At 49.2% G+C, this 20,209-nt stretch overlaps 1 protein-coding gene across 2 annotated transcripts in view; it reads left to right on the top strand.

Moving 5' to 3' along the window:
- The window catches only part of ASH1L (ASH1 like histone lysine methyltransferase), an 820,515-nt gene that overhangs the window by 363,629 nt on the left and 436,677 nt on the right, over positions 1-20,209 (top strand). For both annotated transcript variants that reach the window (XM_086947410.1, XM_086947409.1), the window contains exon 7: positions 10,718-10,791. In XM_086947410.1, the coding sequence (XP_086803536.1) occupies positions 10,718-10,791 (74 nt within the window). The remainder of the gene's footprint in view (positions 1-10,717; positions 10,792-20,209) is intronic.

Below are 20,209 nucleotides of genomic sequence, written 5' to 3'. Positions count from 1 at the left end.
GAGTTTGATATCCTGAGCTATTGAGCTCAGTCCTCCAACAGGCTGCCCCTTAAGGAGGATCTTCTGTCGACGCAGCAGGGGAGGGTTCTCCACCTGAACCTGTCAATGCTCCGCCTTCATGCATGGAGATCAGTGGCAACAGTTGACAGTTTCGACTTTCCACCCAAAGTCTGCATTCTTATTGTGGCAGACTGGCGTCCCTCCACCAAGGCGGAATATGCTAGCTGTTGGAATACATTTGTGGAATTATGTGCTGGAAAACAGACTGATCCCTTATCTGCTCCCCTTTCCCAGGTTCTTTTGTTTATCCTTACCCTAGCCAGCAGGGTTCTGCATTGGGCACCTTGAAGGGTTATTTATCCTCCTCCGCCTCCACCTTTCTGCAGGAGTCAGATCAGCCCTCTCTCTTTAGGTCTCCCATTGTAAATAGGTTCTTTAGAGGTCTACAAAACGTTTTCCCCCAGCTCCCTTTGTTATGCCTCAATGGGACCTTAATTTGGTTCTTACTTTCTGAATGGCACTCCCTTTGAGCCACTTCATTTGTGTCCTCTTAGGCTCCTCACCATCAAGACAGCTTATTTGGTGGCCAATTACATCTGCCCGAAGAGTCAGTGAACTACAGGTACTGTCCTCTCAGCCTCTGCACATCTCCTTTTTCCCGGACAAACTAGTCCTTCCGACTCGAGCATCCTTCTTGCAGAAGGTAGTTACCCCGTTCCACGGAGGCCAGACCATCACTTTGCCTACCTATTATGCTCTGCCTCATCGCTCTATGGAGGGGAGAGACTCTACCGGCTGGACCAAAAAAAGAGCATTGTCGCTCTACCTTGACCGCACAAAACTGTTCCGGATGGACGATCATCTCTTCTTGGGATATGTCGGGCCAAGGAAGGGAAGGCCGTGGAGAAATGGACCATCTCTCGATAGATCATGCTCTGCTAAATCTGTTCTGCATTGGCCTATAGGCAACCCCCAGAAGGTTTGCATGCTCGTTCTATCAGAGCAAAGGCTGCAACCACTGCATTAGCACACCGAGCCCCGCTTTGGGTATCTGCCGGTCAGCAACATGGGCCTCGCTGCACACGTTCATCAAACACTACTGTCTGGACAGTCAGGTCCGTCGGGATGGGCACTTTGCCTGTTCAGCCCTGCAAGGCTCTCAGGTTTAAATCATGTTCGCAGACCTACCTCCAGGAAGGTATTGATTGGGCATCTATTCTACGGTATGAAATCTGCAGTTAGAAGTCTCTATCAGATGAACAATTTACTTATGTTCTGTAACGCCTTGTCTGATAGAGCTTCTATCTAGCTTCAGATTCCTTACCAACCCAACCATCCTCCCCGCTCTGCAAGCAGATTTCCATGGTCAAAGCTGTTCCCTTTTCAGGGCCCTAGTTTCCCACAGCAGCGTTCAGGGTTCTTCATGGTTCCGCACTTCTACGGTGTAAAGTTGCAAAACAACGCTGATGTCAGAGTGCTGGTGTAGCAGCTATATAGGCACCACGCTCATCACTTCCGGCAAGGTGAAGTCAACGACGCCACGCAGGACTGAAGTACGCCACCCACCAGTATGCAGGGGTACTGCTCACAAAAAATTCCCGGATCCACTGTGACGCTTGGGGATAATTCTAACATAAGGAATCTGCAGCTAGATAGAGTCTCTATCAGATAAGGCATTACCTAAGGTAAGTAACTTGTTCTTCCAGTGCCTCTGGAGCTCAGAATGCTTTTAAGATTGAGCGACTGTGTGAAAAGAGTACTTCCATCTCAAAACTACTACAATTTGTCCAGTGACTCATAGTCTTAAGTGCATCTCAGCAGAAGAACGGGATTCACTTCTATCCATATCAAAACGACTAGCAAATCAGTAGTGATTGCTAAGAGGCCCTAAAATATATTAGCAGAGTTATCACAGATCATATACTCGATTAGATGTTCCTCTACTAGTAAAAGACTGAGGAAAGATCTTTGGCCATATCACAAAGTACTAATTTACAAGACTATCTGTCCGGATACTATGAACGCAGACCGAATGGATATGCCATCTTGATTGGAATCTGTTCAAAATGTATACAAGTTTGGTAATGGAAATGGAAGTTTTGCAGTGTGAACCTGTTTTGTATTCACATGCTGTACCTTATTCTTCCATATACTGGTTGAGCCAGGAACAGGCCAGGAACCTTTTTCTAAATGTAACAATCTTTTCTTAGGACCTTGATACTATGTTGTATGCAATCACTATGACTTTGAGGGTAAGCTTACAATGTCTCAGTACTTTGGAGTCAATTTCCCACCATTGGATTCAGAAGTATAAATGTGTTCTCTGAATCCGTGATTAAAATTAAAGAAAACTCTTAATCAACATTTAAGTTGGTCACTGGAGGGAAACATCAGCGGTTGACATCCAAGAAAAGCCACAAAACTGGAAGACAGTTTTTTTTAGTTTGTAAACAAAAGGGGAATTGGACATTGCATGCTTTGTGCTTTTTCACCAATCTTTGGATCCCTTAAGTACATAAAAGTTTACTAAAAGTATGTAAAATACGCTCTTTAAATTCTGCGTTGTCATCGGAAATGGCCAAAAAATATGAACACTGAGTATCTAACCTTTGTTTCACTAAAGACCATAGATGCCAAGGATGAGATTCTTGACCGAGTTAAATCAAAAACCTTAAATATCAAACAACATTGAGCATATTGCTCTATGTCGCAAGTTAAACAGCACAGTTTGGCATAATTGGATTTCTCATGAAGATGGGTTTGGCTGGACTCAAGTGTTCAGTAGAGGCTGGGAAACCTACAAAAGGACAAGCCAGAGAAATATTTTTTTGATTTAAAAAAAAGCGTAGGTCAAAATGACTCAGGAGCATAATTCTTCCGAGTGAGGGTTTCAAACTCCAGGTCTAAAACTACATCCATCAAGCCAACATCCTCTTAGTCAAAGTCAGCAACATCAAAAAAGTACCACGTAGATCAAAACTTAAAGGTACCAGTGTGGCAAAGTCTGAGGCATCTAGTTTGCCTTTAAAAGAGGATCGGGACGAAAGAAAGCCTCAGGAGAAAAGGCCTCACGCTACAAAGAAATGCAGCTCATTATTGGTTGATGTAAAACGCATGCAGTCTTTTGCTAGAGACATTACACCAATTATGAAGAAGGAATTAGTTCCTACCCATGCATTCTGAAATTTTACAACAAGGCAAACGCGTTTTTAAAGACTCAGAATCATGTAAAGCGCCCCCACACACATAGTTGAAAACAGATATAGCGCTTCTCCTAAGATCCAGTTTATTTATGGAACCATGTCTAACAAAATTCTGTGATAGTGTTGCTCATAACCCAGCAACCTTGTGACCATCTCATGATCAAAACTGTAAAAGATGCTGATGGGGAAAAGATGATGAAAGCAGTCGCTACACAATGGAGAATTGCAAACGCAAATGCATCACTCAGTAAATGTACACATCAACAGTGGCTTGCTGTGGAGTAGATTCTATAGCACCTGCCTGATGGGTACAATACAGAGCCACAAAACGTGATGCAAGATGGAAAGACTAATGCTCGATTCAGTGGTTCCCGTTAGCAGATAGCTGGGCATTCAGCAGCCTTGCATGCTTGTGAATTTTGGGTTTTAAACTTGGCATCCTATCAAAACTTGCCAATGCTGTATTACTGGAGAGAACCTTATCTGAAAGAAACAGGTTAGTATTAGATTCCTTACCTTAGAATATCCCCAGGCGTCAGACTGGATCAGGAAAATTTTGCGTAGCAGTACCCCTGCGCGTCGGTAGGCGTCGTCTGCGGGTCCTTGTCCGTCGTTGGCGCCATTGGCGCCGGGATGACGTCATCGGAGTACTTAGACGCCGCCCTCGCTCACGTCAGTTCTTCTTTTTTCCGCCCCAGCAAGCGCAGGTCCGGAGAAAGTGTTACCCTTTAGTCAATTTTTGCCTAACTTTTTTGATCTTTTTGGTCTGTTTTTCGAGTCGAACGACTCCGACGGTGCCGGTTGGGATGCCCGGGTTCAAATCCTGCGTCGACTGCAGCCGACTGATGTCGGTTACCGACCCCCATCGCCGGTGTCTTCATTGCCCGGGGCCCGAACACGATGACAAGTCGTACCCCAACTGCCGGGCCTCGACGTCGAAGGCTAAGCGCCTCGAGCTCCGGCAGTCGGCCCTGCGCCGTTCGAGGTCCCGGTCCGGAAGGAGGTTGAGGGACCGGTCACGGGGCCAGAGTCATCATAGCTCCGGGAGTCGACATCATTCCTCGGCCTCCAAGTTCTCGGGTAAGAGGCACAAGAAGTCGAAGAGGCGACTTCGCTCTCCTGAGCCCCTTCCCGCCCCCCCGACCCCCCCCCCCCCCCCGACGCTCGCGTGGCGCGGCCGGGGGTTCGGGTGACACCACCCATGCGGCTCCGCCGGAGCCGCAGGCGTTGCGGCCTTCTCCATACCCGCCGGTCCCTGGGCAGAACGCGACGCTGGAGGGAGATCGAGGCCTTCCTCATGGCCAAGAGGTCGCTCGCTCCTCCGTCGGGTTCCGCGGCGCCTTCGGGCCCAGCGCCCTGACTGGGTCCCCAAGCGGGCCGGGTGCTTCGGCTCCAGCCCCATCGGCGACTTCGGTCCCGGCGCCGCAGGGCCCCGCCGGATCCGAGTTGTCGCCGATCGACCTTACGACCTCGCCGGCGCAGGCCCCAGTGAGTCGCCCCGATGCCGTCCCAGGACGACGTCGTCCCCGGTCCTACCCTTGATTCGGGTGCGGCGCCATATTCGACGCCGCTAGGAGATTTTTACTTCTTTGACCCGGCCCCATCCTTTGACCCTGAGCATCAGGAGATGGGTGGCGAGGAGGATTGGGAGGGGTCTGAGGACCCTCTGGCACGTGAGTGCCAGCCTTATCAGGACTGGGCAGGTGAGCTTGGGGATGCCAGTGGTCTGGACACTTCGCCTGACACTGGTTTTGTCTCCCCCCCCTACCGTGGCTACGGAGGAGGGGGCTGCCTATAGTGTGGTGTTGAAGCGGGCGGCCAAGGCCTTATCCCCTGAACTCTTCGTCGCAGCCGTGAGGACTAACCTCCTCACTGAGGTCCTTAAACCGCAGGCCAGCTCCTCTGAGCCTCTGCTGCCCTTTAATGATTCCTTATCTGACGTTCTTCTGGGCACCTGGTCCAGGCCCGCTACAGGTTCCCCTGTAAATAGGGACGTGGCCAGATGCCACTGCCCGGCTCCGGGCGACCCTTGCTTCCTGTCCACCCACCCCACCCCCGAGAGCCTGGTCATCCAGGCCTCTAACTCCCAGACCGCATCCCCGACGGCTCCCCCCGATCGGGAATCCAAGAGGTGCGAACAGTATGGCAAGAAGATGTTCTCCTCACTGAGTTTGGGGTAGCGGTCAGTTAACACCGCGTGCCTCTTGGGCCGTTATACCCACTCTCTGTGGGACACGGTCGCAGCCGTGCTGCCAAAATGTCCGGAGGAGGCCCAGACTAAACTCGCCCAAGCCCTTGCGGAGGGTCGAGATGCGGCACAGTATTCTAGCCGGTGTGGACTGGATACAATGGACTCGCTAGGTAGAGCGATGGCAACGACGGTGGCGATTCGTCGCCACGCCTGGCTGAGGTCCGCCAACTTTTCGGCTGATGTCCAAAACACCCTTATGGACATGCCGTTTGATGGCCGTCGCCTCTTTGGCGACAAGGCAGACAGTGCGCTTGAGCACTTTAAGGACTCCAGGGCTACGGCCAAGTCCTTGGGCCTGTCGGCCCCGCGCCAGCAACCTGCTGCCTTTCGCTCCTTTCGTGGCCAAGGAAGGGGCGCCCCCACACGTCCTGCCAGCCACGGGCCGCAGACTAACATCCAGCGCGGTGGCGGGCGTGGTAACCGCCGTGGCGTGCCCGGGGACAACGGCGAGGCCAGTCCACATCCACCCCCGCAGCATCTGCCTCAAAGCCTTTCTAGTCCGAGCTTTCAGGCCCACATGACGCCAGTGGGGGGCAGGGTTCGCCATCACCTCCTTCACTGGCGCAACATCACTTCGGACAGGTGGGTGCTGCAAATCGTCCGAAGGGGCTACTCCCTCCCCTTCGAGGCGATCCCTCCAGCCATGCCACCGCAGTACCACCGTGTGTCGGGGGATCACTTGAATCTTCTGCGAGAGGAAGTTACGGCCCTCTTGGCCAAGGGGGCCATCGAGCGCGTTCCTGGGCCAGAAGTAGGATGTGGTTGTTACTCCCACTACTTCCTGGTTCCCAAGAAGGGTAAAGGGGGCTTACGCCCTATCTTGGACCTGCGGAACGTCAACGGCTTCCTCCGGAAGGAGAAGTTCAAGATGCTGACTCAGGTCTTAGCTGCCCTGGACCCGGGAGACTGGATGGTAGCGTTGGACTTGCAGGACGCTTATTTTCACATCCCCGTCCTGCCGGCCCACCGGTGTTACCTGCGGTTCACGGTAGGCCACAAGCACTTTGTTTACCGTGCTCCCCTTCGGCCGTACCAGCGCCCCACGGGTGTTCACGAAGGTGATGGCAGTGGTCGCAGCTCATCTGCGCAGGTTAGGGGTTTCAGTCTTCCCCTACCTCGACAACTGATTGTTGAAGGCGGGCTCGCCCCAGACAGCCGTTAGCCACCTCCAGACTACGGCTGACCTCCTGCACCTGCTGGGGTTCTCCATCAATGTGCCGAAGTCACACCTGTGTCCCTCTTAGAAGCTCCTCTTCATCAGAGCGATTCTAGACTCGGCGCAGTTTCGGGTTTATCCTCCCGAGCAGCGGGTTCGGGATATTCAGGCTCTGATTCCGAAATTTCAGCCGTTATACTGAGTCTCTGTCAGGTTGACGCTGCGGCTTCTGGGGCTGATGGCCTCCTGCATCCTTCTGGTGCATTACGCCAGGTGGCGGATGTGGGCTCTGCAGTGGAACCTGAAGTTTCAGTGAGCCCAGCATCAGGGCAACTTGTCCGACCATGTTTTGATCTCGGAGGGCACTGCAAGACAGTTGCAATGGTGGCTCACGGACCGCGATTGGGTCAGCGGCAGATCCCTCTCCCTACCCCAACCGGAGCACGTAGTTGTGACGGACGCGTCCCTCCAGGGCTGGGGGGGCCACATGGGAGAGGCGGAGATCAGAGGCCTCTGGTCTCCGGCGGAGTCCAGGCTCCACATCAACCTTCTGGAGCTGCGGGCGATCCGGCTTGCACTGAAGACATACCTCCCCTCTGTCCGGGAGAGTGTAGTGCAGGTGTTCACGGACAACACCACCGCCATGTGGTACTGCAACAAACAGGGCAGGGTGGGGCTGTGGACCCTATGCCAGGAGGCTCTGCGCCTCTGGCAGTGGCTGGAACATCTGGGCGTGACCCTGGTGGTTCAACACCTGGCAGGTTCCCTGAACGCCAGGGCGGACGAACTCGGCCGTCGGTGCATAATGGATCACGAATGGCGTCTGAACTCGGACGTGGCGCAAGGCCTCTTTCAGCAGTGGGAGAGCCTTGGTTAGATCTATTCGCCACAGAAGGGAACGCGCAATGTCATCAGTTCTGCGCTTTGGAATTTCCAAAGCGGCACTCGCTCGGGGACGCTTTTCGGCGTGAGTGGAGCTGCGGTCTGTTGTATGCCTTTCCGCCTATACCACTTCTGCCCAGAGTGCTGAGGAAGATCAGACGTGACTGGGCCCAAGTTATCCTTGTGGCTCCGGACTGGGCACGAAGATACTGGTATCCCGAGCTACTCAGCATGTCTGCCTCTTCAGGAGGACCTTCTGTCGCAGCAGCAGGGGACGGTCCTCCACCCGAACCTGTCCAGTCTCCACTTATATGCGTGGAGATTGAGCAGTGGCAGTTGAGGCCATTTGACTTGCCTCCTGAAGTCTGTAATGTGATTCTGGCAGCCATGCGTCCCTCCACAAAATCGGTGTACACCTGCAGGTGGAACAAATTTGTGTCATGGGGCACAGCAAAGGCTGTGGACCCCTTTTCTGCCCCTCTTTCAGAGGTTCTCCTCTTTCTTCTTTCTCTTGCCCAGCAGGGCTCTGCTCTGGGCACTATCAAGGGCTACCTCTCTGCTATTTCCGCCTTCTTAAGGCTCCCTGATCAGCCCTCTTTGTTCAAGTCCCCAGTTGTAAATAGGTTTTCGAAGGGCATCACTAATATGTTTCCTCCTGTTCCTTTCGTGATGCCTCAGTGGGACTTGAACCTTGTTCTGACTTATCTGATGTGCGCTCCTTTCGAGCCACTTCATAACTGTCCTCTTCGTCTCCTAACTGTCAAGACTGCATTCCTGGTTGCCATCACCTCTGCCAGGAGGGTGAGTGAGCTCCAGGCTCATTCCTCTAAACTTACTTTCCTTTCTGTCCATCCGGACAAAGTTGTGTGTGCGGACGCGACCCTCTTTCCTGCCCAAGGTAGTCGCAGCCTTCCACATCGGGCAGTCCATCACCTTGCCCACCTTCTTTCCGCCTCCACATCCCTCGAAAGAGGAAGAGAGGCTCCACCGTCTGGACCCAAAACGTGCGCTCTCCTTCTATTTGGATTGCACACGCCAGTTCCGGGTGGATGACCAACTCTTTGTTGGTTATGTGGGCGCTAAGAAAGGTCGGGCGGTGCACAAGCGGACCATCTCTCGGTGGGTCGTGTTGTGCATCACGGTATGCTACTCTTTTGCTAAAAAGGAGCCTCCTTTTCGGCTGAGGGCCCATTCTGCTCGGGCCACGGCGGCTACTACTGCCCTGGGTCGGGGAGTCCCTTTGCAGGACATCTGTCAGGCAGCTGCGAGTGTCTCGCTGCACACATTTGCAAGACACTACTGCCTGGACAGCCAAGTCCGGAGAGACGGCTTTTTCGGCCGTTCCGTTCTCCAGGACTTTCTGCTGTGATTATTGGTTCGCAGACCCACCACCGGGGTTGGTATTGCTGGGATATGTATTCTAAGGTAAGGAATCTAATACTAACCTGTTTCTTTCAGATGCCCAAGTTACTTACCTTTGGTAATGATATATCTGTAAGAAACAGTAGTTAGTATTAAATTCCTTACCGCCCCACCCATCCTCCCCGTTCTGCGAACCGATATCTAGGGTTACGGTCATCCCCTTTTAGGGACCTAGTTTCATGGCACCAGTGTTGGTTTTTATCATGGCTCTGCGTTTCTGGCGCAGAAAAGCTATGTATAAGAACTGACATCAGCGCGCAAAGGGCGGCGTCTAAGTACTCCGACGTCATCCCGGCGCCAACTACGCCGACGACGGACGCAGAGCCGCCTACCGACGCGCAGGGGTACTGCTACGCCAAATTTTCCGGATCCAGTCTGACGCCTGGGAATATTCTAAGGTAAGGAATCTAATACTAACTACTGTTTCTTACAGATATATTGTTACCGAAGTTAAGTAACTTATGCTTTGGCAGCGGAAGAGGGGGTCACTGGAAAAGAAGAATAAAGCTGCAAAGGCAGTAGGTAGGAGCTTTGCAAGTTAGAAGTGCCTTCTGAAAAGGTCATCAAGCTTAAGATGCTCATTCTCAATCTTTCTCTTCTCCAGATGCCAATAGGGTGGCCGGGGTACTATCAAATAGCAGACACTGCAACAATTGCAACACTGCTCCGCGCTCCAACACGCCTTTGGTACCACAGGTAGAGATAAAGACAGTCAACTACAGAAAGAGTGCAAGCTAAAAAAACACACACAAAAAATCACTGCATCATGCAACACCCACAAGAGGAGACGATAGTTTGAGGGCAGCATTAAAGTCTTCTCGCAAAGGTGGCAAAAAACACCACAGACAAGAGGGTAGCAAATGAAACAGGGCCATTTTATCTTCATATAGAGTGAACAAGGGCCAGAAGGGCTTTCTGAGCCCTTCACTCAAGAAAACATTAAAGTGGTTTTGCAGCTAAATAGGATTTGAGCTTTTAAAAGTATTTCCATACTCTGATGTTGACCCAGTGGGTGATTTTGTACCCGATTGTCCTTTTGGACTTCAGTGGGGTCTTCTCTTACCACAGAGTTGTTTTCTATGTACCAAAGAGGTTTTTGGCCTCACTATGAAATTGCTCTTACTGGTGACTTTTTTGTCCTAAAAATATATCCACGCCATTGCTGATATTGTTCCAGTGGTGGTTTTAATCCTAATTTTACTGGCCTTGCTGGTATTTTTGTATATGAAGGCTAGTTAAAAAAACGAAAATCGATGAAATTCTGTATTTTTCCCTTTGAAACATCCACTTGGAACAGCCAAGTCACTTAAACATATTCAAGACGGGTATCAATTATTTCTTAGTGGGTATTATAGTAAACATAGGGGTTAATTGCCATGTAAAAAAATTTTTTATTGAAGATTTAAAACAAATTATGTTTCACCTCTCAGCTGTTTGAACATTATAGTGTACAAAACAAAGGCAGATGCCTGGTGTTTATTATTTGAAAAAAGGGCAACCCTAACTTTGTAAGGATGTAAACCCAAGAGTAAAATGAAAGAGACGCAGTGTTTAATCCAGCACATGTGCTGCTCACATGCTGTGTGCTGCAGCAGGCTGTGGTGGCTCGCTGGGCCGGGGTACCAAGGACCGGCCCCTCCTCGTGCACACAGGCGTGACCTCGTTATATGCTATTTGTGTCTGTTGCTGGTGTTTGTTTGACTTGCGTTGTGTCGGGAATGTTCTCGCCACCTGCCCCCATTCGCGCATTCCTGTCTTTCTTCTGAGCATGTGTTGACTTCTGGACGTTTTGTTCTATTTCAGGCAAGTACCTCCGGCAGAAGCGGATCGACTTCCAGCTGCCTTACGACATCCTCTGGCAATGGAAACACAATCAGGTACGCAAGCCGCCGCGCGCCGCGTCCGTCAGGGGGCGACCTCTGCGCCGCCCCAGCCCGCGTGCCCCTGCTCGGTGACAGAGAGGACGGGCGCCTTCATTTGCTTGTACTGCCAGCATTAAAGCGCGCCGTCACCCCGCGCCTGCAGCGGCGCATCGGACTCTTATTTTGGAGGCGCGCCGCCGCGCAGCAGAGATCCTCTTTTAGATGGGCCTCCTGAGAATTCGTTTGTACTGCCAACTGCACGGAGAGATTTCAGGCCTTATTTTTCTTGGATCCCTCCCAGCAGAGTGGAATTTACTTTTCACTTGCTCCATGAAAATGTCATACAAGAAAACGTATTTTCCTTTTCACAGTCACGTCCATTTGTTAAATCGTTTCTTACTACGTTGGAAAGAAAACAAAAATGTAGGTGGGGTTTTGACTTGCAAAAAGCCTGTTATGCCTGATTAGAGCTGCTATATAAGTCTGCGTACAAGTATACCCAACCCCGTTACATGTGCACGTACGCACTGACGCACTGTGTTGTGTTCACATTCTGCTCAGAAAATACATACGTCTGCACATTAGGCGCAATCATTGCATGTGTACATATACAACGCATTGTTGTAAGATTTATATAGCGCTTGCTACTCCCTGTGTAGGGTGCTTGAGCTCTTGCCTACATGGGTAGCACCAGTGCTTTAAATGGGAAAAAATAAGTGCAGGCACTCATTAAATTGAGGTAGGGGCGTGGCTAGTGGGCGGAGTTAGACATGATACAAAAACACTTCTGCTGAGTATTCATGTTGTCCTTGTATTGTCCTGGATATTGGTCTCAAGCTTTCCCATTTATGCAGATTAACAACCAAAACTCGGAATGAGACAAGGCATCAACAGTACTTTTAGCACTTTCAGGCAAATAATCAATGTGCTCTAGGACGAGAGAGACTCTGGCACTTACACCAGTTGCGCAACAGAACAAAACGTGAGAAATGTATCAATCCAAACAAAATGTGTTAACTCAGTATACAAAATGTATGTGAAACACCAAATGTTCATGTTTCCTTATTGTTTTATATTTGCAGCTTCATGGTATCATAATATTTTCAATGTGCCTACTTTGTTGCATTTGGCGCAATACTTAAATATTTAAGGGTGCACACACACAAAAGAGCATTCCGCGCATTTCTTTTCAAATACCTCCCGATTCTGTTCCTCTCAAACACACACTCTATCTGTCTTCACATCTCAAACCTTGAGATCCCTCCCGCACTCACCTCTCTCCCGTTGGTAGCTAATTTTGTCCCACTCTCAATATCCCAATTGCATCCTATCACTCTCTCTCATCACTCTTTCTATTTCTAATCTGCCCTCACTGCGCATCTTTACCTCTTTCCATAACCGTCTGGATGACTTCCATATCTCTGTCTGATTACCCCTTCTGCCTCTCTACCTTTTTTCTTCTTTAAACTCTCAGCTACTTCCCTCTCACTCTTCACCCACCCCCATTTCCCCTCCTCTCCCCTCTGCGTGAGGCCCCACGGCCGGAGAGCTCGCACTGGCAGGCAGTGAACCCTGCACGGTCCCGAGTATGTACAGAGTCCTGCAGGGTAGAGGTCAGGGGAAGAAGAATACTGGCCTCCAATGGGAAGGTCGGTTGACCTCCCCCACCTCCCCGGGGATCCAAGGAGGCTGCTTAAGCTATCTCCATCACCTTATTCCCACCCATCATGGACTCAATGTCATAGCGGGCGGGGTGGAATCACAGGGACAAATGAGGCATGAGAAAAACAGTCAACCCCCAGTGGGAGGCCAAGGGGTGAAAATGACCCTTTGTGCCTACGTACCTCCATGTACCCTGCATCGATGCCTGGCAGCTGATGAGGACAAGGAGACCCTCCGTCTGGGTAGGAAGGGAGCAGAGACCCTGTGGCAGGCCTCCAATAGGCCGATCAGGTCCCATCGAGCTGCTTGCCACAGCCGAGTAATACATGCAGCAACGTCCAACATGCTGCCAAACAAACGGCACGCAGCTGGCCCTCGGGCACCAGTCCAGTGCCCACCTTATTAATCCGACCCTGAGTACCGGTACTCTCCTTAACAGTGGAGAAGTTCCTGCGGAATCGACTCGGTAAATTTAAGAAGTGCCGGTACTCCGTACCAGTGAGTACCGGCCCATTTAAAGCACTGGGTAGCACACTACATTGTGGAGGATATGTGGTCGGAAGGATGTGGTCTTAGGTTTGACCCTTTGTGAGGAGTGGTTCCATGTTGGGTGTCTGATAACCGAGGTGTGAGGATCATGTATCTTAAGCAGTGCAGTGGCTGGAGGGATGTGAGAGAGGCAGTTTATGTTTTTCTGTAAGCCTGTAGCTTTGATCAGCTCTGCAGGTCCCTCTGTGGTTTTTATTATAATCGTACTCCACTTCACTGGTTACCGCACTGGGCTGTCCATTCTGAGATATTTTGTTTAAAGTGTGTGGTCCTGAGCCAGCAGAGGTTGGAGGAAGACATGCTGGCGAGATCTGCTGGGATGGGCTTTGGTACCATCATCCCCGTCTCATTATCATTGTGAGTGGTGGACTCATTTAAAGAGCTTTTGAAAGAGGCAATAGTGGGCTTTACAGACCTCTTTGTCAGATTTTGGATTTATCCATCCTCGCTGTAATTCATCATGCATTAAAAGTACACTTGCAAACCAGCAGTGGGTTCGTTTCCTGTGATAGGATTTATTTGGTGTTCATTCAAGCCACCACATCCAATATTATCTTACATTTAGTTTGGCACTGTCCAAAAATATCAACAGAGCTTTTGCCTAAATACAAGGATCTAGATGTTGGGAATTAAAAGTCTGATAAATGGTCTCCAAGGGGCATGACCATGGGTTATGCACAGTCTACAATCAACAACCACACGACTTTTACGTTTCTAAGATAGTTGCTCCTACAAGTCACTTAACAGTGCACCAGCCTGGGGTTCTGCTCTTGGTTTCTCAAAGCACGACAGGACCGTTTTGAAATGAAAAGCAGACACACAGTTGGGCAAGTAGTGTGTCTAACGTCACATTTATCAGAGGTGGGACTGTCTGCAGTCCCCAGAAATGCGTTTTTGCTGTGCATTTCTGGGGACTGGAGGCTGTCCCACCTCTGATGAAGTTAGTACCCCTGTGCTTAGGGCATAGCACTACAGTAAATTGCACGCACCTAAGGATTAAAAAGGATAAATTGGTTTAAAAATTAAAGTTCAAGATCATTGGAAGAAGAGGTGTGCGTCCTGCCTTCATGAATTAACATCACATTTAGGCATCTCCATGTTCAGAACTGCATACAGATGTGAGCAAAGATACTATATTATAATCTAGAATCAGTATAATATTAGCAGTTTCACACTGCAGTAGCTCTGTATTTTTGTCAGTTGCAGAGTCATTCCGACCCCCTACCTCTTCCAGCTGTGGTTGTGCATGTCATAAACTGACAAAAAAACAAACTTCAACACTGGAGTTTGTGCAATCTGACATTTTCTGTCCATGGTCGATAACCACAATTGTAAGACTTTTGAGAATAGTAAGAATTTGCTGTTTCAACCACTAGATCGCAGTATTAAGCACAACACAATGTATACTAATCAGCCAACAAAATGAAGGGATGCCGTTATCAAAAACACCAGCCTTGAAACTTGGTTGTTCAGTGTTCTGTCGAGACAACAGTTTTGTTTTTCACTGTTTTCCCATTTTAGCTGTGAAAAAAACCCACGTTGTGAAGCAGTGAACGGGGGTGGAAGGTGACCGGCTGCCTTCCTCAGGTCTACTAAGACCTGAAGCAGGCGGTGGGATGTTGTAATGGGCTACCATATCTCCTATCTACCCTCGCCTCACTTGTGGGTCTTGTGTCTGAATATAGTTGGGGGACTAAGTAGTACTCCGACTCCAGCTGGCTCTGTTACCTTCCCTAGGTCAGTAACGATCTGCAACATATTTCTGTCTGTCTTGGCAGTGGCTCTGACCATGCAGATGCATGCAAGGCTCCTACTGACAGAGAACTTAGCCCATAGCTCTCTCGGTGGAATTGAAAGCCCAGCGGAAGGGTGGTGAAATTCCAGGTATTCGCTTTTGTGATGTTTTAAATATTTTTTATAATTGTTTTGTAATGACTGATGGAGGAGAGGTAGGTCAAAGGGAAGTTTGTGTGTGTGTATGTATATATATATATATATATCTCAAGAGTTGCTGAAGAGGATTTAGGTGGGTTATCTCAGTAATACTGATATTTTCTCGTCAGTGCTCAAAGTCTCAGCATAGACTGCTTTACTATCATTGTGTATTAAGTCACATAGTCCCACCTGGTGGAAAACAACCACTACTCATCGATAATGCTATATGTTAATGAAAAGTGAATTAATTCTAGTCCTCTCATGGGAAGTCACTGCTGCACTGGATTAACGTTTATAACAGCTATGGGGTTTATATCTGGCGTTTAACTGCTGATAACACAGCTTGGTAGCCGTGTGAACAAGAGGTGTTATTTTTACCCAACTAGATGGGACTTGCTTTCGTGACATCATAGGGATGAATGGCTGAGTGCGCCTCACTAGGACTCCTGCTTTTGCCTCCAGGGCTGGCAGGCAGGCACACACACACATACACAGCAACCCACCCCTTTCCCAGAAATCATTTAATACCAATGTATACGATTATTCGAAAAAATTGAAAAATAAAAAAGTGTTTAAAAGACTGCTCTCCTTTTTCCATTTTCCTCGTTTTAAAAGAGGCAAACATGAAAATGCATTGCTGAACAGCTGGTTTTTAGTAATAAGGTAACTTGGACTACTGGGCCTCAACTGTGGTGGTCGAGGTAGTTTGCTAAAGGTGTCCTGGGTCAGTCCTGCTATGACTGTGCAGGCTCGGCCAAGTACAGCCATTTTTAGGTCTCGGGCCTAGCGTACACTGCGTGTCAGTGTCGCGTAACGAGAGTCCTTTTCCCGGAGTTTTGAAAATGGACCTGGAAATTCCACGCAGCTAGTGCATGTTATTTCCTAGGTCCATTTTCATTGGCATCTGCGTGCCTGTACTTTTAAAACAAAACACACAATAGGCCATGGGCGGTCGCATAGCTCCCCCCATGGCCTATTGGTGTCTGTTACGCGCACCAGAGGCCATATATCTTCAATTATCACGGCCGTCAGGGCCACGGTAATTGAAGACATATGCTCGCAGTGGCGCGCGCACCACTCTCAAGCTTCTTTTACTTTTTTTTTGGATCCATTTCACGGCGAAGCTCTCCCTGTCAGCTCCTCTTCTCCGTGTCTCCCCTTTCTCTGCCAGTCTTGTTTCTGACTGTCCATATCGCTCCATTCCTTCGGACCGTACCTTTTCCTGTTCACCTCTCTTTCAAGACACTCCTCTCCCAACCTATCCTACCCCCCCTCTCTGACACGGCCTCTCGTGAAAGCACGCTCCGCCCTCTCACACCTGACTCCCGACTTTACACGGAACACTACCCTTTTACTTACTTAACCCCTTCAACACTGATGACGAGCTGGGCTCGTCATGGCGTAGCCTCCTCGCACGCTGATGACGAGCCCAGCTCGTCACGTAAAGTGCGTTTAAAAAAATCTCAGCGTACGAGCGGAATTCCGCTCGCACGCATGAGGTTAACGCCGGGCCCGTGCCCCTGGCATACACACACTTTGCACATTTCACTTGGTTATAACCCCTCCCCTAGACACGATCTTTAGTGGGGTTAACTTTAAAGTATTCACGGCGCGGGAGCACCCCCGCAGTAACGGAAACGAATGGAGCGCCTATGCTCTGGAGGACTAGACTTCGGGGAGCATTAGGGAGGCGTGGCCTCTTGTTGCACTTGCCTCTGAGGGTAGCAAGGGTGAGCAGTCTCACCGACTTCTCAGAGAGCTGCTGGGCAAGAGCATACAACTCCACAGTCAACCAACAGAGAGAAAAGGGAAATGATTGAGCCCTGTGGTTATCTTTCACGAAAACAAGAAAGTACTCTTATCACATAACAGAACTAAAAGACTACTCAATGGAAGAGGCGCACATTGTTGGAAACTACTTTGTGATGGTGATATGCTTCACCCCTACTTCCTTGTGTTCTTCCAGTGTCCCCCTTTCATCATGCTGTGATTGAGACCCTGTATTCAAAGTCGCCAACACAGAGATTAAGGCAAGAATTAGGCACAGTTGTAGATAGCTTAAATTCTCTCATGTGAATTACTCAGTGTCAGTTTCTCTGTATCTCTTCTTAACAACAATTCTTAGCAAGCGCAGTAGACCTCTGGTGGCTTCTGTAGCAGTTCGGGCAATGTGGCAGGAGCGGACCGGCTCGTTACCTCAAGGCATCTGCTTTTTTTCAGGTTTGGGCCTCGCTGGTAACCTCGCTCCGGACAATAGTCTCAGAGGTAATCGATATAGTAGGCTGTGCAGCAACGTTTGTTTTGAGCAATAGCAGTCCTTTTAACTGGCTAAGGCATTGCCCTGGTATGGCTGTTTGAGCCGTCATGACGATTGATCGCAAGGGTGTTCTCCAGCAATTGCGGTCTCTTGGCTGATTAAGGCTTCTCACTTGACAGTGAGTCGTCCCTACCTCACCATGTAAGCAGTGGCAGTATCACGTCAATCTGCTGGGTGACGTTGGTAGTTGTTGAGGTACCACCTTAAATGCGGCTTACACAGAAACTAAGCAGGGCAATTGAGGGGGGGGGGGGGCTTCACGACACACAGGTCACTCCTTGATTTGTGCTGTAGAAAGTCAGCTTTCTTTGGGTGTGCCAAACGCTAAAATTCTCCCCCTGGCTAGGCTGTCCTTCAACAGAGCCGGGCACACTGCCACTGAGCAGTCTCCATTGTTATCAACCGATCTCAGTGAACCCAGCTGGGTTCACTGTAAGTAACCTTATCTTCCCTTTTCACGCATGGTTGGAACTTCAATAGGAGAGATTGAGCCCTCCTTACCCAGATGTCCCACATCCCCTCAGTCCTGACGAGACCCTCCATCCTCGAAAGGGTCAAAATGCCGTTGACGCCAATTGGAAATGAACCATTCATACAGTGTCTATGATTGTAGATAGCCACTGCTACATTGTTGTGTAGCATAATTGCTTTAACCTCATGCGCGCTAGCGGAATTCCGCTCGTACGCTGAGATTTTTCAAAACGCATGTTACGTGACGAGCTGGGCTCGTCATCAGCGTGCGAGGAGGCTACGCCATGACGAGCCCAGCTCGTCATCAGCGTGGAAGGGGTTAATGGTCGTTCTCCCTTTCCCCTGTAAAATATCCCTAGTAGAAACCGTGTATACACTTCACCTACTGTCACTCCACTGTACGTTACTTATCTGTTCGGTTCTCACAATACACTTGGGACACCTTTGCACTTTTTAAAACACTATGTGTACAATGTAGATGCTTATGATATCTATTTCTGAAACAATACAAAAGCAATGTTGATATAAAATTGGTGTTACAAGCCTTGCTTTTCCCTCCTACATCCCATATACCTTCAAAATGTTATCAGATATTATGCTATGTACTGAATATTGATTATACATTTATTGCGCCACTGGAACCACTGTTTTTCATATATAGTATGCACCCTGGTTCCGTAGTGAGTAGGGTTCCCTTGTTTTTCCCTGGGGCACACTCCGGAGGCAGGCTTCTAGGCACTTTAGACCGACCTTCAGCTCTTGCAGCAGAAGGTGTAGACTCGAGGTGATGTCCCCTCATCTATGAAAGTCTGACTCTCAGGGAAACAGCAGCCATGATTGAACAGCAGCTCTTTTAAGTACTCGTTGGTCAAGAAGAACTCAAAACTGGAATGAAGTTGAGTGGTTTTGTTCCCAAGTTTATACAGATGCTCTAGATGAAGGATGTGGATCCTCTGCCCAGTTCTTTGGAGGTTGTTTGTGTTGGTTCTCTTTCAAATGCCATTTCCAGGTTGCACTCCATACCCAGCCTCTTTGCAAAGCTGTTCTAACAGCGGGTAGCAATGGAGCTGGCTCCAAGGAGAAGTATCCAAAACAGGGGCACAGTGACAGGCGTGCACTGGGAGTTTCCCTTGGGAGGCTGGGAAGGTGGGGGCCGGTTTTATTGCTGGGCTGCCTTGTTGAAGCTGGCTCCCAGCATGCACGTGCTCTCTTTCTATTCTGGGTAGGTTCTCTCACTGCTAGCAAAGTCATAGAGAGCAGTCATGAGGGGTGGAATCTGTAAGAGGCGGACCACGGATTGTTTTGTCCGTAGCTAGCTCAGTAGGTTACGGCTTCTGTTGCAGAAATCCTGGTGTGATCTGATGCCACATGTTACAGTCCTTAAACTATAGCTTAGTAAATTGTGAACTAGCATCAAGGAGCTGCAAGCAAGCTGCAAAGCATACAATCTAGAACTGTAATGTTTTTCCTCATTCTTTTGTTATTCTTTGTTTGCTAAAAGGGTTCCTTTTAGAAGCAGTAAAGATTTATTTTATTGGTAAGTGCTACATAAATAGTTATAGTGTTATAACATATATGCAGACGCAGCTGATATTTCTACTGCATGTGCATATCTCTTGGATTCAAAGCTTAAAAGCGCAAACAAAACTGCACCCAAATTATAGTTTATCTATTTATCACTCTAAGTGGCAAGCTAATTGTCTTTGTTTCCTGGCATAACGGTGTTAGGCTTCAGCTAACTCTCAGCCATAAAGAGAGACAAACAAAATTAGTTAATATTTGTATTAGACCTAAGTGGAACTGCTTTAAAGAAGCCTCCCTCACCCACTGCAGGTTGATGCGCTGTGTTGTAAAATACGTAATTGTGCCATGGTTTTCCCAAATTCTTGGGGAGAAAGCCCCCCACACCCGCTTGCACAGGTGAGACTTGTTCGCTGCACTTCCTCGATAGATGCATTACGGGTGCTGGTCTGATCAAATCTGCCAGGGCTGCTTTTGGGTTCCTGTCCAGCCATGCACAGTGAAGTGTGAGATGCAGTAATCGGAGACGGACAAAAGGTGAGGCTTGCACAACAGAAACTGCAGTTCCACCCCGAACTCCTACTATGTACCAAACATAGTGCTCAGGAAGTACTAATCAGAAGCTTTTTGCTACCAAGTTCCTCATTGAATTTCGAAAGAAAGTCCAACCTCCTCACTTGGCTGTCCTTCCTCGCCGCCCAGGAATGTAGACTTTGACTTTCTGGGGAAGATAATCTCATCCTCTTCCTTATGCCATGCCAATCCAGGGGCATCTAGAGTGGATACCACTGGCCCCAGTTCTCGCAGTCTCTCACACACCCCGCCCCCCGAGACACACACATGCTACACACGCATGCACTGTACCCACATACACTTGACATGCACACAGGATTCAGCGCAAGGTTCTGGGTGTCAGTTTACAAAGGAATGGGTCAGTAAACTGTCCGCTTCCTGAAACAGAGAAAAGGGTCTGGCTAC

This window comes from Lissotriton vulgaris, chromosome 12 (genome assembly GCF_964263255.1).
Source record: "Lissotriton vulgaris chromosome 12, aLisVul1.2, whole genome shotgun sequence".
Lineage (NCBI taxonomy): Eukaryota > Metazoa > Chordata > Amphibia > Caudata > Salamandridae > Lissotriton > Lissotriton vulgaris.
This window is presented reverse-complemented; position numbering and strand designations above follow the sequence as displayed.